At 42.8% G+C, this 26,361-nt stretch overlaps 1 protein-coding gene across 2 annotated transcripts in view; it reads left to right on the top strand.

Moving 5' to 3' along the window:
• PPP4R3A (protein phosphatase 4 regulatory subunit 3A) overlaps positions 1–26,361 on the top strand; it is a 309,259-nt gene that overhangs the window by 239,398 nt on the left and 43,500 nt on the right. For both annotated transcript variants that reach the window (XM_086937643.1, XM_086937644.1), the window contains exons 8-12: positions 8,245–8,376; positions 8,495–8,597; positions 13,990–14,148; positions 16,350–16,519; positions 23,661–23,803. In XM_086937643.1, coding sequence (XP_086793769.1) covers positions 8,245–8,376; positions 8,495–8,597; positions 13,990–14,148; positions 16,350–16,519; positions 23,661–23,803 — 707 coding nt within the window. The remainder of the gene's footprint in view (positions 1–8,244; positions 8,377–8,494; positions 8,598–13,989; positions 14,149–16,349; positions 16,520–23,660; positions 23,804–26,361) is intronic.

A 26,361-nucleotide genomic window follows, 5' to 3' on the forward strand; every position in this document is an offset into this window, starting at 1 on the left:
TAGAATACTTGCAATGCCAGATTTTGTTCCTTTTGTCCGTCTTGATTTGTAGAAACGGCTACTTGTGAACTGATTGGGAACACGATTCTGACCTTGCAATAGGTGCCATGACAATGTTGGTATTCTGCTTTGCTGGTGCAACACTTGTGAAAACAACTAAGGACGCTTGCACAGCTAAGGCTTTTAATTGCATACAGAAATTTTTTGTAAACTCTTAAATTAAAAATGTTGTTCTATATTTTTAACCTGTTGATAGCCTTTTTACATTTTAGGCTATTTACTTGGCGAGTATTTGCACTGCAATCCTTCTTAAGAGTCTTAATGTGTCCTTGGCTTAGAAACTCTCATGTCATGTAAGAGCAGTTTATGTGTTGCCAAGATCTTTGTAGCTTGTACTTCAAGTCCCCCACCCTTGTATTGTTGGTGGAAAACATTTTGCTGGCGAGCCGAGTTTTATATTTGTTTCCTTTGTTGTTTGTCTCTGCTCAGTTTGTAAATAGATTTCATGAAGTTTTCCTTTACAGTCTTCCCTTTTATGTAGTAGTTAAGCACATTATTTTTGAAAGTTTTCTTTGCAGGAAACACTTTTTTAAGGGTAAACATTTGTTCACTGTTCTCTACAAACACATTTGCAATCTCGATCTTAACTTATAGTATTCACTAGGAACTAGAGTTTTCTTAATCCCTCCGCTCCCTTCTCTTAACCCTCTCACGGAATATATTAACTCTTCTGAACTTAAAGTTGGTTTGATGCAGAATACTATTGAGAAAGCTTGAGTGAGAGGGGCAAGGTCTGTGAAAAAATATATTTTAATTGATAGACTTTTTGCAAAAAATGTATTGTGAATGTGGCCAGTTTGAAACTTGGATGTATGCAAAATATGTATCTGTTTTTAGAATATTGGGTTGTTTTTGTGCCGGGTATTGTGTGCAGCATAGATTTCAGCATCATCATCCAGTAGTTTGAGGAACAGAAATCCTAGTCTTCACTTAAGGTGAAGATTCTGCGAATCAATCAGTAATGTCAGGAATGCCTTAAATACATTTTTTGCTCACAGATCTGGATTGCAGTTTTTTTGTGACATCCAAGATAACGAAATATAAAGTTAATCTCTGAAGAAACGGATTAATTAGGGCACCATCATTGTATACATATGATTAGAAGTTTTTCTTAGTGCTTAGAAAGCTGTAACATTTCTAAAACTGTTCTTTAGAGCTGGACCAAAAGATTTTCCCTGATGCCTTGTTTTGAAATCTGGAATAAGAACTGTAATTAAAATGCAACCACTGTGACTAAATATCTAGCCTTCATCTGTCATCCATCCAACCCTTACCATTCTCCCAATGCAGAAGATTAATAGGCTTCGTCCAGGGTGTTATGTTATTGGCATGTGTGTAGCATATAGTTTGTCATTAGTGTGAGCTCTTAGCTCCATCAGAGGTCTGGGGATGCACAAGCATGATATTCTCTGGTTTATTGCATGCCGGTGTCTGAGCTGTCAGTCTGGGTATTCTCTTGTAGTTTCCCTCTGGTTTGGTTTGCTGGCAGTCATGTTCATTTAGCTGTAAGAATGTAATGCCCAGTGATTTGGCATAATCTAGGACTGTTGTTGTTAAATGTGTGGTATAATGATCTGTATTCGTATTTTGTGTGGTGTTTCTTGCTAGCAAGCTCTTGATGAAAGTGAAAAGACCGATGTGTTTGGATGGAGGAAAAGTGAACCATGTGAGGAACAGTGATGTATGTGTTGGGTGAGAAGGGACATGTGATCAGAAGACAAGGTAGAGTTAAATGAGCATGCTCTTAACAGTGTAGAGGACCTTCAGTCTTATCCTCTGTTCATCTAGGAATCGTTTGTGACACTTGATAGTGAGCAAGCTATCTTGTAACTTTGTGTTTTTTAGATACTAGAATTGTTACAATTTTGGCTGTTAGTGTATGTGACTACAGAACAGTTTAGCTGCAAAGGAGAAATTAGGGTGCATGTGTAAATATCGGTTTGCGATTTTTGCGCTGTGCGGCTGTTTTCCCTTTTCCGCGATACATGACGAGCTCAGCTCGTCATCAGCACACGCCACCCGTGGGTGATGACGAGCTGAGCTCGTCATCAGCATCGAAAGGGATAAAGAACATATCAACAAGTCTTCTCCTCAAGAGGCACATCGCATAGTGGTTAATATTTAGCACACTCCGTTTGGGTGACCCAAGCAGCTGAGCTTGTGACACCTGTGAAACCTGGTAATCTCCAGTCAGTAAGTGCAATAAACCTGCACCATGGTTCACAATGGAGCGTAAACTATAAAACCTAATTACTTCAAACTAAACGTCTTTGGAAAAGCACATACAGTAACACATCAAATCTTTATATAAAGAAGCTATATAAAATATCTTTATGCTAGACTTCTAACTGCAAAATCCTCACCTTTTGAATATTTCCCAGGAATCAGAATGGGTCCAGAAACTTTTCAGCTGTACCTCTGCGCGCAGGTTGGTGGTGCCATGCAGCTTTGCATTGATGCAGTTCTGCTTCAGAAATCAAGTATGGAGCCTATATGGATGCCACACCTGTGCACTTTCGTCAGTTCCTTTCTATCCATGCCGCCAGACACTGATGTGGAGCTCTATTCTTGGTCTCAAATTTACCTCAAAAAAGCTTGTCAAATTTCAACAGTGTGCATGGGAATGTCACCCCCAAATATGACAGTTTTCATGCCCAGTAAGGACTGTTGCAAACAAATGTTTGTGACAGATCCTCATCAGGTGTTCCTGTGGCTGAGCCATGACTGTAAAGCCTCCAAAGATTGTACGTCAATGTCAAATATTCTTGTAAAGCCCACATGTCACCGGTATGGGACCACAAGTGAAGCTCTTCATCACCAAACATAAGGTGACCCTGTGAAGGGACTGGTCAAAGTTGCGATCCAGGTGGACGGTGCAGTACGATCTTCGGATCTTTGCCGACTCCCTTTTGTGTTCCTTTGGGTTCCAAGGAGTCCAGTAGCCTTCCATCTGGAGTTCTCCTAACGAGTTTACCCTCTGCGCCAGTGGGACCTTCAGAGCCCATCATGAAGTCTCCAATTCAGATTGACTCTGCAAAGATCCACACCATTGCCAAATCCTTGACCGTACAAAGAGATACCTAATCGGCGCTAGTCTGACCTCAACTGAAGATACGTCTGTCTGCTATTCCTGCACCCCCCCTTGATTTGCTGCCTTCATAAGGGAGAACACACCTTGCACTCCGTTTTCAGCATAGATTTGAGCAACGATTATGAAATGGGGGTTGATCATGAAGACAATTCATACAAGATTTGCAGGACACCAGTAGCCTCGATACTTCTCCTGGATCAGGTCTTCTCAAACTGGACCAGCCACCGAAGAATCCGGCTCCTATGCCACAGTAATGCATAAGGAGGCTGAAGTCCTTGACTTCCAGCTACCCACCTTGGAGGTTAAAAATAATGGGCTAATGGAAGTCCTCTAGGCCGGGCAGACATCTTCTGAGCCCATTCTGCCATTTAATGAGACACTGATAGATACCTTGTCAAGCCTTGCTCTATCCTCCTGGACCTCAGTGCCGCCTTCGACACGGTGAACCACCGTGTCCTCCTGTCTCGTCTCAGAAAGCTGGGCGTTAAAGACAGGGCACTCATGTGGCTGGAGTCCTTTCTTGGTGATAGATCTTTTAAGGTCTTTTCAGAAAATAGCTGCTCTCCACTAATGCCATTACAGGGTTCCTCCCTTAGCCCCACACTGTTTAATGTATATATGGCGCCCCTGGCGGAAGTAGTAGCCCCCTTTGGGATCCAACTATGCTGACGACACCCAGCTAGTTGTCTCTCTCAATCAGGTGGAATCCGCCCCCTCCAGGCTTTGCCGTTGCCTGGAGGCAGTAGCGAACTGGATGGACTTGTCCCACCTGAAATTGAATGGAGGAAAAACAGAGCTGATGCTTTTAGGAAAACGAGCCATATTCAATAATATGATACATTGGCCCCCCTGTATGGGTCCAGGACCTACCCCAAAGACCGAGATAAAGAGTCTCGGGTTTTGGTTGGATGCAGAGCTGTCATTCAAGACCCAGGCAAGGAAGACAGTGGCCACCTGCTTCGGACTGCTGAAAACAATTCGGAAAATCCTCCCTCAGCTACCCGAAACAGCAAAGAAAACCATAGTCCAGTCCCTTATTCTATCTAGGCTGGATTATGGAAATGCGCTCTATCTTGGAGCCCCCGTGTCGGTTATCCGGCAACTTCAGGTTGTCCAGAATTCCGCAGCACGGCTACTTACGGGCACCAGCCATCGGACATCAGCTAAGCCCGCACTCTGCACCTTGCACTGGCTCCCCATAAAGGAGCGAATCCATTTTAAGACACTCTGCACGGTCCATAAAACACTCTATGGGAGTGGCCCCCCCATTCTAGATAACATGATCAGACCATACAAACCCACCAGGAATCTTCGCTCGAACCAACAAAACCTGCTGATAGCTCCTAGGATCAGCAGAGCCCGCACAGGAGGCCGTCTGTTCTCGCACAACGCGGCTGGGTTGTGGAATGCTCTTCCTCCACCTCTTCGCCAGGAGCCTAACCTTCTTGTCTTCCGGAAAAAGTTAAAAACTCTTCTGTTTCCAAAAACTAGATAACTCAGATCTCCATTTTTAATTCTTCCCTGTCTGGTCAGTCTTAAGCGCTGGGATGCTCCCGAGTGGCCATGCGCTATAAAAGAACCTTTTAATAATAATAATAATAATAGTCTGCCTAGTCACAGGCAAATAACGAGATGTCATCGCCATGCCTCTGGCGACTCCGCATTCCTGTCTCTCTACCCTTTTCTCAAAAGTTTAGGAGTGCAGGTGTCAATAAGCAGGACTCAACCCAACACTTTTATGACCACTCCCTCTGATAGGGAATCCAAGAGAGTGGAGAAGATTTTTTTATTCCACCAGCCCTGGCTCACTGTTCTGTAAACGACAGCCATCTCCTGGTTTCTCCATTCCCAAGCCCTTTGGGACTCAGTGGCTCAAGTCCTCACAGATATCCCTGAAGATCTGCAACCTGTTATTGCCCAGCCCATACATGATGGTGGGGGCACAGCCAAAGTAACCCATTATTTATGGCTTGGACACCACCAATTCCCTTCAGGCTGGCCATTGGGCCCACTTTCATTCGCCACCATGCTTGGCTGCGGCCCACCAGTTACTTCTGTGATGTCCAATATTCCCTCATGGACATACAGTTTCATGGGTCTCAGCTATTCTGGGTGGAAGCAGTCTCCACCCTCAAGTGATTCTAGTTGAGCAGGGCCATGGCCTGCTCCCTAGGCTTATCTGCCCCCACCTCGCCAATTGCACCAGACCTAGCACTCCTTTCACATCTTTGGCAGAGGTACTCCATACTGCCAGCCAATCCAACAACAGCATGGCTCCATACAATATTATGTTCCCAGTGTCTACTGCCCTTGCGGCCAAGGTCTACAGGCCACCCAATAACCCATAGCCCCACCTGACAAACTCCTCTAGCGTGGCCTTAGTAGAGCACAGTCACCCGATGGGAGGTAGGATCCCATGATTCTTATAGGGTTGGAGGACCTTAACATCAGACTGGTGGGCCCCGCAAATAGTGAGGAAGGGCTATGGCCTATGTTTTCTTTCTGCACCGCCGTTCCTTTCATTATCTGCACAATGACTAGCTGAGGGCTATCATTCCATTTTATTGCAGGCAGTGCAAGCCCTTTAGGCCATAGGGGCTACCGAGTGGGTGCCTTCACTAGAAATAGGACCTGGTTGTCATTCTCGCTACTTTGCGATGCCCAAGAAGAGCGGAGGAATTGGTTCTACCTAAGGCCTGCTCCCTCTTGTCCACATCTTCCTCTGGAAGGACAAATTCAATATGTTGCACCTTCCACCGTCTCCCTAATGACTGGGTGAGGACCATATTTCCATTTTGTGACAGGAAGTGCAAGCCCTGTTGGTCAAAGGGGCTACAGAGAGGGTGTCTGCATCAGAAGTTAGATGTGGTTGTTCTCTTCTACTTTCTGATGCCCAAGCAGTACGGAGGCTTTTGTCCTATTTCAGACTTGTGCCCCCTCAAAGCCTTCCTCTGGAAGGAAAAATTCAAGATGCTCATACTGGCCTGAGGCTTTTCTGACCTTGACCCTGAAGACAGAGCGTTGGACATGCAGGATGCCTACTTCCATATACTTATCCTGCATACCCAGCCTGCAGTTTGTGGTGGGACAGGAGGATTACTCGTTTGCTATTCTACCCTTTGTTCTCACCGTTTTGACAAAAGTGATGCATGTGGTCGTGGCACACCTTGGAGGTCAGGGGGGCAAGTTTGACCCATATGTCGATGACCGGCTGTTTAAAGCGTTCTCGCTCCATACAGTCATCAGCCACCCACAGACTGCAACAAACCTCTTGTTATCTTTAAAGAGTTGCTATCAACATGACAAAGTCACACCTTACATCTTTTATGACGCTTCCTTTCATTGGAGCCATTCTGAATACAGTATTGCGCCTTTCCCCTAGGAAAGAGAGTTCAAGACATTCAGAGTATGATCCCAATCCTTCAGCCTCTGTCCTAGAATTCAATTATGCTCACGGCTTCTGGGACTGATGGCCTCCTGCATCTTGCTGGTCAATCATACCAGGTGACTTGCGGGTTTTGCCAGTGGGACCTGAAATCCCCATGGACCCGACATCTAGGGCCCCCCTCTGACCAGGTCTAGATTTTGGTGGAGATTGCTAAAGTTACTGGATCGTGATTGGGTCAGCTGCAGACCCCTCTCCCTTCCCCACCGAGAGCTGACAGTAGTGACCGATACATCGCTTCTAGGATGGTTTAGCCATCTGAGAGAGGTGGAGATCAGAGACATTTGGTCTCCAGCTGAGTCCCGGCTCCGTGGAGATGGGAGTCATTTGCTTGATGTTAAAAGCCTTCCTTCTATCTATCAAGGTGTGAGGCTAGTACAGGTGCTCATGGAGTACACGCCTTCATGTTGTACTGCAACAAACAGGGCAGGTGGCCACCAAAGAATTTCCCTGGTGGTTAACCACCTGACAGAATCATTGAATGCCAGAAGGACAAACGCAGCTGTCTGCACCTAGCAGATTACTTGTGATAATTACACCCGGAGGTGGCTTAAGGTCTCTTCTGCGACTGAGGAGAACCTTGCCTCAAGATATGTGCCACTGCCGAGAACTTGCAATGGGAGCAATTCTGGCCGTTGGAGTTTCCGATGCGTCTCTCACTCAGATACGTACCTCCTTGAATGAAACTTTCTGAAAAAGGCAAACTTTCTGAACAAGGCAAGGTTGGACAAAAAAGAACCGTTTCACTGGATCATGCTCTGCATTAAGTTCTGTTGCCCGTTAACTAAAAAGCAGCCTCGAGAAAGACTGCGCGCTCACTCGACCAGGGCTAAAACTGCTACTAATGCATTAGTACATGGAATCCCTTTTCTAAACATCTGCCAGGCGACTACATTGGTGTCTCTCCATGGGTTCATGAAGCACTAGTGTCTGGTCCGTCAAGTTCATATGGAAGAGCATTTTGCACGCTTGGTCCTGCAGGACAGTCCATTCACAGATCCACTTTTTAAAAAATTTACTACTTTGGGGCTCTGCGTCTGGGGGCATGGACACACTCAAACAACTTGGAGTACAGGAATGGTGCCTATATAGGCTCTGCGCATCATTTCCAGGACAAAACTACTTCAATGTGGAGCTGCACGGCGCCACCTTCTAGTGTTCAGATGTGCTGCTGAAAAGTTTCTGGATCTAGTCTGAGGAATATTCAAGTGATAAGAGGAATGTGTGGCTAGATAGCCTCTACCATAAGTGTCTCACACTAGGTAAGTAACTTGTTCTTGTAGTCTCATTGTTGCCTTAACCCAGAGACAAAAATAATAGTGCGTAGGGCAAGTGAGCATGTTCCAGGTGTCTAAATTAGCATTTTTCATGTTTAAATTAAAGATATGTGTTAACATTGCATTAGTGAGAAATATAGACCATTAATATTTCAGGTTTAAAGAAAATTGTCACTGTTAGGTCAGTAATTAAGGTTTTAAGATATCTACCTTTTGTCAGTGTGCCTTGTGGTTTTCTACACCCATTCTTTCCAGACAAACCTCTCATTCAAGGAAGTTTTCTAGAGTCAGCATCTGACCAATGTTAACTTAAGTGTCCACATGTTCTGTGTAACTAATCTGTTCTGTTCATTTATTTTTGTTTTGTACAGGACATTTTACTAATTAATCTCATCATTGAACATATGATTTGTGACACTGATCCAGAGCTCGGAGGGGCTGTCCAGCTAATGGGTCTGCTTCGTACGTTAGTAGACCCAGAAAATATGCTAGCCACTGCCAATGTAAGCATGAATGTTCTACTTTCATGAATAGATGAATGCTTGACACATTAATTTGTAATACTGGGTGTTTGTTTTTTCCTCGTTATTGGAATAAGTAAAGTATTGTTTTGTTTTTCAGAAAACTGAAAAAACTGAATTCCTTGGTTTCTTTTATAAGCACTGTATGCACGTTCTCACTGCCCCCTTATTAGCAAATACTACAGAGGAAAAACCCAGCAAAGGTAAGTACACAAAGGACACCCAAAAATGTTTTTACAGAAAACAGTGAACAGTCGGGTCAAATTATTTACTGTTTAATCTGATAAAAGTATGCACTAGTTTCTGTGTAACATATTGCTGATGTAACAAATTGCACATAGTATTTAAAGTGCAACAAAATAATTGGTTGTATGTGATTGGCACTTTAGCAAGCAATGTGGAAACGTAATGTGTGAAGTTGAGAAGCCTTTTGTCAAGGTTGCGATATTGCATGCAGAAATACTTGGTGCTCTACTGTGTGTTTGGGTGCATCTTAATGAATTATGAATTGACCTCTACCTGAAATGGTGGATGTTGGAGTACAGTGATCTCTAGCTTTAGGTGTAGGATGTTGCTTCAAGCTAGTCACAACTGAGAAGTTGATCGTCACAATTTCATATGATCCTTAGAAAACCTACTTTGCTCTTTTCACTTGTGCCAATGTGTGCCAAGAGCTATCCCATTTAAAGAGAAAATGTTTGCTGTGAATAATAAACATATTTTGCAACAATTCAATCTTTCTACAGTCTTTCTAAAGTTTCTATTCATGTTGAAAGTACTCTGTAGCAATTTGTGTATGCTGACTGGGATGCATCGGTTATGTACTGTGTACCTGACTGTTAGTGTGAAACATAATTTGAGACACACTGATTTGATTTAGGTGATCCTTAGAAGCATGGCTGTTTTCAAATGGTGTTTGAATTTGGAAGACTGAAAAAAATTCACCTCTGCAATTTTGGATACTTGGGTACTTTTACATAAACAATGGAGAGCATTGATCTTGAAAAACTATGAGACAATCTCATTTGCGGTAATCCTAGACTTACAGTTGTCGTCTGTTGAGGTAAAAACATTGTTTTGACTGAAGTCCAAACCCTTGCTGCCATTTAACAAAACCCTGACTTGCCACACTTACAGGTACTTACACTAAGCCGTGTTCCTGTCCACCTGTGAATAGACTGGTAGCACAATGCCACACACCTGCTCTGGGTGGCCTTAGTTTTTTTGCCGCAACACCCTACTCCTGAGAGCCTGGTAGTTCAGGCTTGTAGCAGGATTAATCCTAGCTCTTTCTCTAACGACTATGATCCTGATGTTTCACCCTTGATCCTGTTACCCAGTTAGTGCTACTCTGAGGCTTCATGAACTATTGGCCTGCTGCATCCTCCCCACTTCACCATGACAGATGGCACATGCATGCTCTGCATTGAGATCTGAGGACAGTGGGCCCAGCACCAGGGGAACCGGTCAGAGTACTTCCAGTATTCTGAGGAGACTGCAAAAGATTTGCATTGGTGGCTCCTCGACCTGCATTGGACCAGCGGCAGACCACTCTCCCTACCCCACCCAGAGATGCCGGTGGTGACTGATGCATCTCTGTTGGTGTACGGAAGTCATTTGGGAGAGATGACGGCAAATAACACTCGTTTCCGGTGGAGACCAGTTTCCACATTAATCTATTTGAGTTCTGGGACATTCCTGTGTTGTTGAAAGCCTTCCTTTCATCCATCAAGGAGAGGCTAGTCAGGTCCTCAAGGGCAACAATACTGCTGTGTAGTATTACAACAGACTTGGCGGAATGGGATCCTGGGCCCTTTGCCTTTAAGCCCTTCGCCTCTGGAACTGGCAGAATTGTTGGTTAATTTCACTCATTGTGGACCACCTGGGGGGATTATTTAACCCATCGTATGTAAACTCACCCGCATCACCTAGCAGAACACAAATCACAGTTACACCACTAGGTAGCACAAGGGGTGTTCTAGCAGTATGGAAAACCCTTGCTTGATCTTTGCCTCCACAGAGAAAGTGCAATATCAGCACTTTAGCGTGAACGAGATCCTAAGAAGGCTCCCCCTTGAGACACATACTTAGTATTGTGGAGCACTGGACTCTGTATGCCTTATGCTGTACCTCTTACCCCGAGTTCTTAAGATCAGGAACAATTGTGCCCAAGTTATCATAGTGGCTCTAGATTGGGGAGGAGAGTGTGGTGTCCAGAAATTCTGGGCATAAACAACCGCCGTCCGATCATGCTGCAGCTTTTGGAGGATTTTCTATTGCTGCAGCAGGGCAGGGTTTTACACTTTGGCCTGTGCAATCTACACCACCATGCGTGGAGATTGAATGGCGACAGTTGCCTGCATTCAGTCTCCTTCCTGAAGTAGTGCATGTCATCCTTGTAGCCAGACGTCCTTCGGTAAAGTCTGTTTACCTCAGGCACTGAGACAAGTTTGCGACTTGGTGTGCTACTTGTAACACAGACCTGTTGCAGGCCAAGCTGTCAGATGTATGTTTTTTTTTTTTACATTTTCTTTGGGTGTTTGACCCAACAAGGATTTGTAGTGGGCACTGTTAATTGTTATTTCTTAGATCTTTTGACTTTTCGTGTTTACTGTCTCATTCGTCCTTGTTTAAAACACCTGTTTTAATGCAATTTTTTTAAGGCCTACTTATATGTTCCCTCCTAACACCTTCATGATGCCACAGTGGGATCTTAATTTGGTCTTTACGTTTATGTGCACCCCTTTTTAGCTGATGCATAGGCGACCTCTATGCCTCTCAACTTTGAAGACTGTCTTTCTTGTTGCAGTAACTTTACGCTCTTTTAGTCCAGTCACCCTAGACCTCCTTCTTTCATGAAAAACGGGTGCTGATGATAGACCAGCTTTTTTACCAAAGATTGTGATTCCCTTTCATGTTAGACAGTTCATCACACTTCTGACTTTCTTTTCTCTGCTTCACTCCTCAAAGGAGGAGGAGAGACTTTATTTGGACCCAAAAGAGCCCAGAGTTTTTTCTTTGATTGCACCAAAGACCATCAAGTAGACTGCCATTCATCTCTTTTTGGAGATCTCTGGGATGAAGAAAGGCAAGGCAGAGCAGAACAGGACTTAGTACAGTTGGATAATCCTCTGCATTAAAATCTGCAATGTGCTGGCCTAGAAGAACCCCCCCAGGAGGACTGAGGGCCCATTCCACCAGGGCCAAAGCTGCTACTATTGTACTGACACACATTGCACCTATCCTGGATATTAGTCATGCCGCAACGTGACCTTCAGTGCACATGTTGGCAAAGCACTACTTCCTTGACGGCCAGGTCAGAGTGGAAGGGCATTTTGGTTGTTCAGTCCTGCAGGACGTTATGGGCTTCGTTGTCCAATAGACCCGCTACCTGGGTAGGGACTGCTTTACTATATATATAGTCTAAAGGTGAGAAATCTGTGGTTAGTTAACTCCTTCTGGTGGATACTCTAACTGCAGATTCCTTATCACCCTCCAACCTCCCTGTTAGGTGGAATTAACTTTTCCTTCTAAAAAAAACTCCAAAATGAGCTCTTCCCACTCACACAGATAATTGTTTTTTGGGCTCCAGCGATGTGGACAGTGCGAACAAAAAACTGACTGTTTGTTTGGGTGGACAGAACCGAGTCGATGCACCCCCCACAATTCCACAACTAACAATTCCAATTCAACCCACATAATTCCACTCCAAACCACATACATCCATTCCACTCCAAGCCAAAACACATGGGTAAAAGATATTGTCACTTACAACGCCGATAGCTCTAACTCTCGCAGATTGGAGACCGATTGTGCATTCCAAATGCTCGTTTTAAATGAGGTTTTGTTCTTTGATGATAACAGTTCTAAAAGTTTCATGGGCGCTCCCTTTGGAAAAAGCTATGCAATACAGTGTGTTGAGGAGTTGTGACCAAATTCTCCTAACCTTTTTTAAAGAAATATTTAACTTTTTATTTACTTTAGATTCCTGCAAGAATATATTAAAAATGTTTCCCACCTCAGCCTTTGGGTTTTTCTGTTCATATTTACTTTAAACCATGCCCTTTTTTTAGTACGTTTCGAAGTTTCTTCATTGATCTTTACTACTGTGCTTTTGACTACGTTTTCATGTCTGCGTGATTGTATGAGTTGATGAAATAACTTGCCCTTGGATGATTTAGAATTGATTTCAACTAGAGTGAAGTTCCTAGGTGTAGTTAGATCGTTAAGGGTGGAGATAGACTTCTTGTTGCTGGTTTACAAAGAAATGCTGTTTTTAGATTTTGGAGGTGGATTCAGCAACAGTGATTTATGAGAACTCAAGTTAGCCCTCTGACTTGAGAAAGGGTACTTTAGGACAAAATTCTTAAAAAATATATATATACTTTTTGGAGTGACCAAAATTATTTGCACTTAAATTCAGTTTGCACCATTACGTGGCTAAATTCAGCACCTTTACATGGCTGAAAGACAGGCCACTGCCACTTTGGGTTGCATCTGCTTTCCGGTTTTTATGTCCTAAAACTAAATTAATAAATAAGTTGAAGTTTTATTAGAGTTCAGCCTTCAAAATAGCATAGCAGGTTGCCTTCTCAGCCCTTGCCGCCTTGCCAAATAGGTAAATTGTGAAGAAATTAACCTTCCAGTTTCATTTGTGGTAAATATCTATAATTGAAAATTCTGTTTGACTGCTGGGTAGTGACTTTTTGGTGGTTTAGGTACAAGAGAACTCTGAATGAACATTAAAAAAATCATGCTGATAAAGATGGAGTTAACTTGGGATAATTGCTGAGCTATGGTTTGTGATCATGTTTAAGTAAAAGAACTTCAAAGCATCTATGCCTTTTGTATGTAACTGACTGACTAGCTGTGCTATTATGCAACTTAGAGGTTTTTACGCTTTTTTGTTCGGCTTCAAAATACCTGCTTTGAAGTTGCTTTTCTGGCCTCGTGACTTTAAACCAAATTCTTGATAGTGAAGCACTAGCCTATTGGTGACTAGGGGGAGCACGTTTGAAGCGTTGTTTATTTTTCTTCATTTGACATAAGCAAACCATTAAAACTCTAGTATCTTTCCTTTCATGACGGAGACAGATGCATTTGCTGTTTCCACAAGTTATCAGTAAATAATAACGAAGGGTTGCAAGCATACTGCTTATCCACTCGAGAGCAATGAAGGCAGAGGTATAAGAAGTAGGCAACTGTAAAACTTGGCAGAGCTTGGCCGGCGTGTTTTCCATTATCATTTGAAAGTTGAGTGAGTGGGCTCTATGGAGAGGTTGAATTTTAAAAGATCTGTGTATGTTTTAGTGTAGCTCAACCCCTGCCTGCTGTTTGGCAAACAATTGTGACTCTGCTTCGTTCAATGCATACAATAACCACTGGTTTGATTATTTATCATTCAAACCAAGCAACAATTGAACACTATTTTGGAAGGAGAAAACCCACGAACTTTGAATAGGCCTTAACTTATGTGGGCACCAAAAAACCTGTACACACCAATGACATGCTTATCTAAGGACGAATCCAGTGCAGCAGGTCCAGCTATGATTTAATTCTACTGTGCTCTTGGGTAACGTGTTTAATTTTTTTCAGATGATTTCCAGACGGCCCAGCTGTTGGCATTAATTTTAGAACTCCTAACGTTTTGTGTTGAACATCACACCTACCACATAAAGAACTACATCATCAACAAAGACATTCTTCGAAGAGTACTCGTTCTCATGTCCTCTCAGCATGTTTTTGTGGCATTATGTAAGTTTTATGTGCATTATGCTCTGTGACTGTATTGTCCGTTTTAGAAATGGCAAGGAAATAGATTGTTTTTACTACTGAATATATATATATATATATATATATATATATATATATATATATATATATATATATATATATATATAATTACAAAAATGCTAGTATTTTCTGGATAACGTCTTAAATTACTAATATAAAAAAGTTGCAAAGTTGAGAATGTATATCCTCATTTGTCAGGTACAGAAAACGAAAAGTGCTCTCACACCTAGATTTACCAGCAATACTTATTGTTGCTGTTTATTCCTACTTTTTGGGATTCACTGCGCCTGATACCCCCTCGGGTTATAATTCATGCCATATTAGTACCTCTTGATGAAATGTATTCATTAAACTCTTAAATAGTTTTCGTTTTTCAAGTGTTTTGTCTTGTTTTGTATTTGCATCCTGTAGAAAAAGGTGTTTTTATAGACTGATATCCCCTTGTCCAGCCTCAGTTTATTACTTAACCTTAACAAAGGATCTGTGACCGAGGATGTTCATGGCTTGTTTGTGCCTGGTGCTTGATGTTATCACATCTGGAACTGCACTTAAATAATGTGGTTTTCCAATGTCTTAGCCCACTTACACTCAGTCAAAGGTATTAGAATTGTCATTTAGAACTAGGCTAAGAGAAATTTTAAGATTACTTCTATCCATTTACTATTAAATGAGTAAGCTTTAACTGCTGCAGAAATGGGCAATTGTTATTTTGCGAAAGCGAGGCCATTCAGCTAGACCCCTTCTTCAATCAATATGGGGGATTACAGCGCGCTACTCACCCATGAGGATCTCAAGGCGCTGCGTTTGTGAAGTTATACGGTTAGTAGGTGTAACCATCTATAGCGAAGATTACACCTAGCTTTTAAAAGTAATACGTAACCTCAACAAGTCTGGTACCTCCCACTTAGCACTAAACTGCTCAGTGTTTTATTATCTCTAGAAGAGACCTGTCAACAATCCATTTTCGAACCTTGTTGCATTTACGATTTAAAGTCCATTCCAGATATAAAAGGAAGCTTCCCTAGTTTCCATATCTTTTTTGCTCTCAGATCAGACAAAACCTGTGTGAAATGATCGTTATTTATTTTCTGTACTTGGTAGTTCAATGCTGTTTTTTGTAGCTTGCTGTTTTCCCAAGCTTGTCTGCTACTTTATTTCATAAGCTCTATTTACACCACAGGTCCCAGGCTTTTACAGAATGCAGGTGCCATGTCTTTGAAGTTGGCTCTCAAAGTGTTGTTTACAGTGCCTGGGACCTAGCTGCTCCATGTCACCTAGATGTTGTGTGTTGCCTTTTCAGGTAGATTCCTCATGAGTCTGTTACAAATATGTTATTAGCATGCCTTTAGGATTTGTAATCCTCTGAAGTTTCTAGGTATGCATTCAAAATAGAGCATGGATAACCCTTTTAGGCAACATTATTGATGAAAGTGGCTTACAGCATACATTCAAACCCCAGGGTCACAACACTGGCACAAGACTGAACGCTGAAAAAGGACTTACAATACTATAGAATTTAAGACTATTCTAAATGCTAACCTACCTTAATGCTAATTTATCAAAATCAAGTTGCTTTAAATTAGTTTTTATTGGTTTTACAAAAGGCCGAGAAGCGATAAAATCAAGTTGCTTCAAAACAGTGTGCAAAAAAAGTGTTACCTGCAAATGATCCTAGACATGCTTTGATTTGAAAGGCTTACATTCGTAGTTGATGAATTTCAAATGCTAATCAAGTTAGGTCAGATTATCAATTTGAATGCCATTGTGTGGGTTCAGCCTGTGTAACTCGAATGATCTAGTCAGAGGTCTGACCTTAGTGAAGACCACGTTACTTTATTTTTCAAGGAGAATACAGAGTGCAACAACAATTTTGCAAAATAAAGTAGTCAAACAAAATGAAAGTCAAGATGCAAAACCAACTAGAGTCAAGTAATTCCTTTGATTAAACGAGAATGTTCCGTACATCTAAAGACTGATAGGTTCTTCAAGTTTTATGAAATTTTGCAAATTTCTGTTCAGTAGGAACGTATGTAGATTTCATGTGATAATTATTTGTATGTCATTAAATGACAGTTGAAAAGTTGTTAATGTTAATCTTTCAATCCTGGTGATCAGCAGTCTGTTATATCTTAAGTTTAGTGTAACTGTTTGTTGTCTTCTAGGTGCTCTTCGCTTCATGAGAAAGATAGTTGGGCTAAAGGATGAATTCTACAATCGTTATATAATGAAAAGTTTTTTGTTTGAACCAGTGGTCAAGGCATTTCTAAATAATGGTTCACGCTACAATCTGATGAACTCTGCCATAATTGAGCTGTTTGAATACGTTAGAGTGGTGAGTCCCAGTTCATTTTGTCCTTGAAATCCACTATCTCACCTTTCAGTGTGACAAAGGCAGATTGCTTGTTTCTAATGCCGGTTTAGAAGGGTTAGACGGGAGCCTTTATGTATTTGGAAGGGCATCTTACTAAACTGCATGATTCCAAATTAATAAACTTACTTTAATCATCTAATTTTAGTTGCCCATAATTATCCAGTATTTGGGTGTCTTTCATAGATTCACATGCCTGAATCATTCCCCGTCGCCGAGACGGGAGCCTCCGGTACATAAAAAAGTAATGTCCTAAGGACATACATAGAGAATATAGGCCGAAGGGCCTCCCCTTTTGGGGCCTTTCCACGTCCTTATGTAAAAAGGACCGAACTCTCATCGTTAGCCAATCAGCTCCGACCTCCTTCTAGAACCTTCCCGGGAGGAGCCTCCGTCCCTCAGATTTTTCTACCGCACGTTGTGCTAGGGAGTCTCCAACCTGAGCTCTTCAGGTTTTCAAAAATTCGAAGTCTCAAACTTCGCCGAAGTTCACTTTGTACGAAAAGGGTTTTATCCTATCATCGACTACATGTCGGAATCTAATAAGAAAACTTCGTCCGTGGCGGACTCACAGAAGAAAGCCCTCCTAAGGGCCTGCTCCTCCTGCGGCAAGCAGCGGATTCAAGCGGAGGACAAGCACGACCTGTGCTTATATTGCCTGTACCCTGACCACGTCACTGACAAGTGTAGGGTGTGTAGAGCCTTCCCAAAGAAGTCTCCGCCATGCTGGTCAAAGGAGCCATCGAAAGAGTCCCGGAGTCCCAGAAGGGGAAGGGTTTTTATTCCCACTTCTTCCTGGTCCAACAGAAAGGGGACAAGTGGAGGCCGATCTTAGACCTCCGGGCGCTCAACGCCTTCCTGCGGAGTCAATCCTTCCGGATGGTCACAATCCAGGAGATCCTAGGAGCACTGGAGAGGGGAGACTCGATGGTCTCCCTGGACTTACAGGACGCCTACTACCATATCCCCATCCTCGTCAGGCACAGGAAATACCTAAGGTTCGAAATAGCGGGCAGACATTACCAGTTCAAGGTCTTGCCGTTTGGCCTCAAATCGGCCCCACGTATCTTCACAAAGTGCTTGGCGCCAGTGGCAGCCTTCCTGCGACAAAGGGGTCACCAGGTGTTCCCCTACCTGGACGACTGGCTGGTGAAGGCTCCTTCCCCGGAGGACGCGCTGGCTTCCTTCAACGCCTGCAGCGCTCTTTTCCAACAGCTGGGTCTGACGATCAACCTCAAAAAATCATGCACTACTCCGTCGACGAGGATCACCTTCCTAGGGGCGACCCTGGACACGAAGCGTGCGAAGGCTTTCCCCTCAGAGGACAGGATCAGCAAAATACTGTCTCTGGCCGCGGCGGTGGCCAAGAAGCCTCGTATCAAGGTCCGGACGTTCACCTCCTTGCTAGGGATGATGTCTTCATGCATTCTCCTCGTACCGCACTGCAGGCTCCGCATGCGCCCCCTACAGGAAGCGTTGGCGAGACAATGGAAACAGTGTTCAGGCTCATTCGACGACATTCTCACAATCACACCGGCCATCATAAAGGCCCTGCTGTGGTGGAGGAACAGGACTCACCTGACGGCCGGCTTGCAGTTCCTCCTGCCGCCGGCACCACTGGTCATCACGACCGATGCCTCACTGGAAGGCTGGGGCGCAGTACTGTTAGACCTTCGAGTCAGCGGCAAATGGGACGCCCAGGAGAAACAACTACACATCAACCTCCTGGAACTGAGAGCAGTGTACCTGGCTCTACAGGCCTTCCTGCCACGTATCGGCACTTCCCCTGTGCTCGTCAAAACAGACAACACCACGACGATGCACTACCTGAACAAACAAGGGGGAACGCGATCTCTCTCTCACGAGAATCGCAAAAAATCTGGAACTGGTTGGTGGCGCACGGCCTCTCCCTCAAGGCGGAGTACGTTCCAGGGAAGGACAACACTATCGCGGACGCCCTCAGCAGGCAGACCTCTCTCTCCCACGAATGGGAACTCAACGACGACACGGTGACCCACATCTTCTCACAATGGGGCACCCCGAGGATCGATCTCTTCGCGACGGCAGGGAACGCCAAATGCCGAAGCTACGCAAGCTGGCATCCCCAACGGGGGTCGCTGGGCAATGCTTTTTCCATCGGCTGGTCCAGCGTGTTTGCGTACGCTTTTCCTCCGTTCCCGATGATACCGAGGCTCCTCCGGAAGATGAGGACGGAACCGTGCACGCTGATCCTGATTGCTCCGTACTGGCCGAGACAACATTGGTTCTCGGATCTACTTCGCCTGTCCATCAGGCCCCCGATTCACCTGCGACAACACCCGAACCTCTTGACAATGTCCGGAGGCCAAGTACACCACCCGAACCTCCGTTCGCTCAACTTATCGGCCTGGCTCCTGAGCACCGTGAGTTCGGAGACCTAGATATACCGCAGGACTGCAGGGCAGTACTAGCCAAAGCGAGGGCGGGCAGCACGACCAAGACCTACTCGCTGAAGTGGAAGAGGTTCTGCTTGTGGTGTTCGGAACAAGACTTACACCCCCTCCGAGTCACCCCAGTACAGCTGCTACCGTACCTCCTACACCTGGCTCAATCGGGGCTGGCTCACGCCTCCATTAAGGTTCATCTGGCTGCGATTTCTAGGTTCACCAGGACCCCATCGGGACCCTCCCTCTGGTCCAGTCGACTGGTAAAGCAATTTCTGAAAGGGCTTTACAGATCCTTTCCGAGGCCTCGGAAAGTCCCTCCAACCTGGCAGTTGAACTTGGTGCTCAACCAATTAATGAAACACCCATTCGAGCCCATACACCGGGCCTCGCTCAAGCATCTTTCCTGGAAAACGGCTCTCCTGCTAGCCCTGACGTCAGCCAGACGGGTCAGCGAACTTCAGGCGCTGTCCATTCAGGAACCGTATCTCCAATTCAGGCACGACCGAGTGGTACTCAGGCCCAACCCTAAATTTATTCCTAAAGTGCCGTCAGACTTTCATCTGAACGAACCAATTGTCCTCAAGTCGTTCTTTGCGGACCCTTCCACAGCAGCGGAACGGGCGCTGCATTCCTTGGACCTGAAAAGGTGTCTCAAATTCTACTTGGACAGGACCAAAGACGTCAGGAAGTCTTCTCAACTCTTTGTAGCCTACAGCAGCCCGCGCATGGGGTTGCCCTTGACAAAACAGAGCATCTCACGCTGGATTTCTTCAGCAATTGCTTTCTGCCATGATCAGGCCGGACGGCCATTGACAGACCGAGTGGCTGCCCACTCGACCAGAGCGATGTCAACGTCAGCGGCGCTGTTCGCTGGAGTGACGATCCTGGACATCTGCCGAGCGGCGACATGGAAGTCCCCGCATACCTTTTCCAAGCACTACTGCCTGGACATCGAACTGCAGAAGGACGCTGCAGTGGGACAAGCGGTGCTGCGCCATCTATTCCAATAAGGTGAGCCTTACCTCGTCCCGCCATCCAGGTATGCACATTCTTCATGGTTTTCTCTGCTATATGCATGACTGTATATTACCATGTTTCTCTCATGTTGTCTGTACTTTATGCAGGCCTGCTAGATGTGAGAATGTGCTTTACCACTATGCATGTATAACTGCTGGCTACTCTGATTCAGGCATGTGAATCTATGAAAGACACCCAAATACTGGATAAGAAATGCGTTACTTACCTGTAACAGCAGTTATCCAGTATTGGTGTCTTTCATAGTTTCACATGCAACCCTCCCGCCTCCCCGGTAAGGACTCACGTACCTCTAGGTCTACATTGCGACACCCTAGCTGGGTGCGTACGAAAATCTGAGGGACGGAGGCTCCTCCCGGGAAGGTTCTAGAAGGAGGTCGGAGCTGATTGGCTAACGATGAGAGTTCGGTCCTTTTTACATAAGGACGTGGAAAGGCCCCAAAAGGGGAGGCCCTTCGGCCTATATTCTCTATGTATGTCCTTAGGACATTACTTTTTTATGTACCGGAGGCTCCCGTCTCGGCGACGGGGAATGATTCAGGCATGTGAATCTATGAACGACACCAATACTGGATAACTGCTGTTACAGGTAAGTAACGCATTTCTTCATAGCCACCTGCTCTGCCACACAATTTCTTTGTGCTTATTTTTAAAATTCCAAAATCCCTCAACTTTCTGCGTGTATCAGTAGTAGTATGAAGCCAAACGGACCATACTAACTATTTGCCTGCAAATACTACTGATAAGCAATTGCTAATCCCAATACTTAATTTCCCCTCTGCTCCCCCCTATTTAACAGCTCCAAACATATGCAAGAGCAAGTTTACATTCACTACTTTCCACATCTGCTTAATTTCCCATTAAGGTCTTAGGATATTTAGCATTTGTTTAGACCAGCCTGTAATTAGAAATATATTTCTGAAACGTAATTACTTATTGAATATTTTTCTGCCGTTATTTGCAGCTATTAGCAGTAAATATATACTAATGACTAGTTAATAAGAATCCTAATCAAACCAGCACAAATAATAATTTAGACACTGCTTCCCTCCTGTATAAATGTCATTTACCACACGTTGCAATAATACCAAAAACCAGTTGTCTGTCAGAAAATCTCAATTGAATTTAGAAGCAGTGAATTGTCCTGCACATGCACTTAACCTGGTGCAGAATTGTCGATTTTTGTCATTTGTTTAAAAAAAAGTCTTAGTAGCATTTTTAACTGAGAGAAAATACATTTTTAATGAAATAAGCTGTTTGTAATTGATATTTAATAATTGAATCTGTTCTTCACTCAGACCAGTAAAAATTGTCGGGTATCTCGATTCTTTAATATCTTTGTATAATGCTCCATGATCTGCTATCCTTCACAGTTACTATTATCACTATGTGCACACATGTTCCAATGATATCAATAACACCCATAGGGGCTGGCTCTATTGTTGTATATAGAGCCCTATTCGTAAGAAGCCTTCTGAAATAATCAATAACTTAATTTTGGGGAAAGTTGGAGGGCCAGCACGTGTACCAGGGCATGATGGGATGCTTGTGGAGTGGGCTTCCTTAAAGTGAACAGGGTCATCTTTCCACCCTTTTTAGGCTGCAGCCTTCCTAGCTACATTGCTACCTCTTTCTTTAAACACGTTTAGAGTATTTTGTGCAACTATTCATAATCTAGCAACATTGAAATTGGCTTCTATTTTAATGTAAATAATATTTTGCCTTCACTATTCAGATCGAAAATGTTTTAAATGTCCTTTGTAATAGAAAAGTATGTTACATATTTTTCAAAAACGTTCTCCGGGATTCCACGAATGCTTGGGACAATTTAGTGCTTATGATTGCAATTTATTTGTTTATAATATTTTATATAGCAATTGAGACTCCCCTGAAGGAGAACTAGAGGGTAAGTAACATTTCCTGTCTTTAAAAAAAAACCAAATTAAATTATGACTTTCTGGTCATAAAGCTCTGATGTTGGTTGAAACATGTTCATCTTAAAGATTAATTTGGAAAATAGTAGTGCTTTGAGTCAGTGGGTTAACCTCTAATATTTAGATAAAGTATACACATGGGCTTCAAAGTATGTTTCGGAAAGGAAATCCACTCTTCTGGTAGAGGACATACTGTGTGAACACTAAGCTGGAATTTGTTTGTGCATAGTGCAAAAACTTAGATTTTCTCAAACACACAGTGTAACCTAGTAAGCAGTCCAAACTAGATCCAGGAGGTATTGATAAGTGCCTAATTTTCGAGAAATTCAAGGTAAGTATCCCAGTACATGACAAACTTATTTACATAGTCTGAATACTGGTAAATCTGGTTTTAATCCGGTCTTTCTGAACATGGGTTGATCACCACTTCTCTAATCAGAAGGCTTCCATGTTTCATCCAACAAAACACACACAATGGTAGGTAAAGAATAAATAACACATTATTGTATTTTTTTATGCCTATTTCAAAATAGCAAGATTAAATGGATGCCATTAAGACAGCGAAGTATGTAAATAATAGAAGTATAATCAGAATTTTAGCAAATATGCGGCTCTTCCTGTTGATTTGATGACTGATACAGTGAGTTTCTGTATACATATCAGTAACAGTGAAAGTTTGATGTTTTGCTTAGGGTTTTAATTTTGAGGAAATAACATTACATTTGAGTGTTACCTAGAAATTAGCATGTTTCCTGCTTAATCAATCTAGTAGTCTACCAGCCTATAGTGGGCTGCTTACTTTTTTGAATGTGTTGCTTTTGTATAGAAGCGCTGTTACTGAGCTGTCATGTACAGTAAGAAGCATTATTAGAGTATTGACAGTTATCTGCAGGATTTTTGCAATGCTCTGCAGGTGAGTTCAGTGAAAAAGGAAGCCGGAACATTATTTGAAACTTGACTGTTTGCCACACTTCGCAGCTCTAATGAAGTCTGTCTGACATTTTAACATTAAATAAAAGGTTAACCTATTATTCAGCAACTAGTAAGGGTAGGAATGTCGCTATCCTTTTCAATTGTTTCTGGAATGGAGCCAGAGTAAATCCTGCCCACATACCGTTGATATTTACTTCTAACGCACTCTGAGTGAGCTCGTAATTTAGCTTAGGGGTTTTGATTTTTTGATGAAAGTTAATTTAGCTATACCTTGATGTTTAATCATTCCTTTCCTTCTGTGTACATGGACAGTTTGAATGTGCTATAGACTGCTGTTAGGACTGTGCAACAAACCCGATTCATGCAACTTCAAGAATCATATTTTCCATGTTATGAACAAACGTCCGTGTATATATATATATTAGTGAGAACCTGAAGGGGAAAGGAATATCATGAAGCAAGCAATTTCTTAAAACTGCACACAACCAATTTATTTTGTGTACCTTCTAATTGTTCCATCATTAAATTTCAAATTCCTGGCCCACATCTTCAGATCATTATTATTTGGGTCTTTGCTTTCTTATAAATATCAATCTTCAAAACAAGCCAATGTTTAAAAAATGTTGTTTTATGTCTCTCCTTGGGTGTGTTCAAACCTCAAATGCTGCACATTAAAGAACTTTGTTATATTGTAATGGCTTGACTGATAACTGCCTAGATTTTAGCTAAACCCAAAATTGAAATATTTTGTCTCATGGCTCCACATCTTGGTTTTAGGAAGACATAAAGTCTTTGACGGCTCATGTTATCGAGAATTACTGGAAAGCACTGGAGGATGTGGAATATGTGCAGACCTTTAAAGGACTGAAACTACGTTATGAGCAACAAAGGGAAAGGCAAGATAATCCTAAACTTGACAGGTATTCCTTTCCAACTTCTCAGTCACAATTCTGTAGAGCTATCAAAAAATTCAAGGCATTTGTATTGGTAATCACATCAGTAAGCAGGACATGTTGCTTTAAAGTAAATTTATACTGTACCCTTTCACTTGCAGTCCTGCAAATTGCTTCAAAGACTGCAGGGGGAGTTGGAAATTGCATGGTTTCATTTATTTGTGTGTATCCCAGTGATTGTTTGCAGCACTACTCGTGAAAGCTGCTATTCATTGAATTACTATTTAATATCTGTGGCAGAAAGGCGCCTCTGCGTTTCCTTCAGATTTATCAGCACTTGAACAGTGTTTAGTTAGTGAATAAAAATGATAGTATTAATGTATGTGCTTGTAAGTCTGTGTGATCCACCTTAAACCTCTGCTGCTTTGCCCACTTACTTACTTTTCAGCTTGTTGTCTCCAACTTGTATATTTTTCACTTTGTGCAAGCTACTAAAATATAACATTCAGAACCATGCCCTTGGATTCTTAGACAATTTCACATTTATTCATCTACATTGTTTTATGCGTGCCATTGAGCCAGCATCAAATGTGCACAGCATGCATACAGTTTTACTTGCAGGTGACCTGCATATGTTCTCTAGGAAACAACCACCATACCAGATCATTCCTGCATTTGCCTGTATTGAACCAAGCTCCCTTCAAAGAAGTTTAATCTCTGCTGCAAAATAGTGACATCTTTTGCATGCACACATAAAAATGCACAATGCATGCAACTTTACCTATGTTGATGCATCTGGTATGTGGCACAGGAATTCATCCTCCGAGGGCTTAGTTGGTCAGAATTGTCTCATTCTATTCTGTTGTTGGCTGTCTCAGAATCTGTTCCTTTGCCATTTCAATGTTTTTTTTTTAAATTTAAGACTAATTACCATATACCAATATGGATCGTTACTTTACAGGTAATTTACTTGTCTTCCCATTGTGGCAGGTGGACTGACAAAGATCTTTTTCACTTATTTATTGTACTAACATGAAAGCAAGCTAATATGCTGAGTGCAGGAAAAATGTATGCTTCTCATACTCGCCTGTAGTAGGCAACCAGAACATTACTTGGTTTTTCACATTATTTTGGATTCAGTTTCCAGGCACTGATGGTTCGCCAGGCAAATGGCAAAATTTAGTCCTTACACATACAGGTACCATGTAAAATTCAAACTCCAACCATCTATGTATATCATTAGTTATCCCTGTCCTGGCAAGCACACACATGGATGCCCAAAAATGACGCTGCTAGCTTGCTGTTCCTCGACTGCATTGTCCATACTTTGTTTCACCCCTGTGCCTAGTGGCGCTATGTTCCATTTTCCCTCCATATGCTTTCCTTTAGCTCACTTACTCTGGTATCAGGCTACTTTCTGTCTCCTTGCTCCCATACACACGCTTGTATAATGAGCCTTGGTCATTATTGTAAATCTATACTGGCCTTGCTTCTGCAAAAAAAATTGACGGAGGGCAGCTTAGGAGTTTGCTTTGGTGAATAGGAGAGAAAAGGCCTGGTTTACACCATTTAACGTAGTTTACGTATGGATAGACTTTGATTATTATATATTAGCATTGTGGGAGCACAGCACTATTTTCACCAGGCTGATCCTGCATATTCTGCACATCCTGGGAAAGACGGGCTAGTATTAACATATTTTTGTGTAGTACAGTAAGATAGATCAAAATAATCTTGTAAACCCACCTTCTTCCAGCAAGCCCGGGAAGTGAAAGTGCTGTGAAGCAGTAAAAAGTAAAAGGAAGTATAAAGGGAGTTGGGATGAAATCATGTAGAAAAACGGATACAACAGAAAGAAGAGAACAGAAAGCCAAGCAAACCTGCCACATTCTGAGTATTCCCTCAAGCCTTCTGACATAAGAAGCTTTCAGACTTGATGTCAGTAGTTTACCCTTTAGACACAGAAGACTGGAAAAATACCAGTTACCACAACTGTTATTAACCAAGTTTAACCTACCCAGTATCTAAAAGCCAGACTCCCAGATGTTTAGGAAAAAAATACTCTCTACCCTCCTTTGAATTACACTTTGGGAAAAGTCCCCCGTTTCTAAATTAGACAGGGGGGTGGGATGTCATCTATTTACCTGATAGGAAAAGGTGAAATCCCTAAATACCTTTGCTCTCAAGTTACTTCATGGCTATAGGTTTGAGAGAAGCAAAAGAAGAATTAAGGATCTGCTTCTATCATAGCAGAGAAGTGATTGCAACTAATAGAGCCTTGCTGGTAATAAGCATGTCACCACAAGTAAGTGATGTATGACTTCTCAAGAACAAACAAATATTGGCAATGTCAGTAGGTCTGACTTCTAAATGAAAGTGCCTCTTCAGTGCTGGTTTTAGTGACTCAGTAGTGCGTAGTATATGCTCTGTTACTCACCCTAGCACTCATGCATCTATTAATTCACTCATTCTTTCATTCACCCCCTTAACCATTATAAAACACCCCCACACAAAATAAAAACATATGCAAGATATCATTGTTTTTAAAAATTCCAGCATTGTTGCCACGTTTAGAACCAACAGGT

This window comes from Lissotriton vulgaris, chromosome 9, assembly GCF_964263255.1.
Source record: "Lissotriton vulgaris chromosome 9, aLisVul1.2, whole genome shotgun sequence".
NCBI classification, from domain to species: domain Eukaryota; kingdom Metazoa; phylum Chordata; class Amphibia; order Caudata; family Salamandridae; genus Lissotriton; species Lissotriton vulgaris.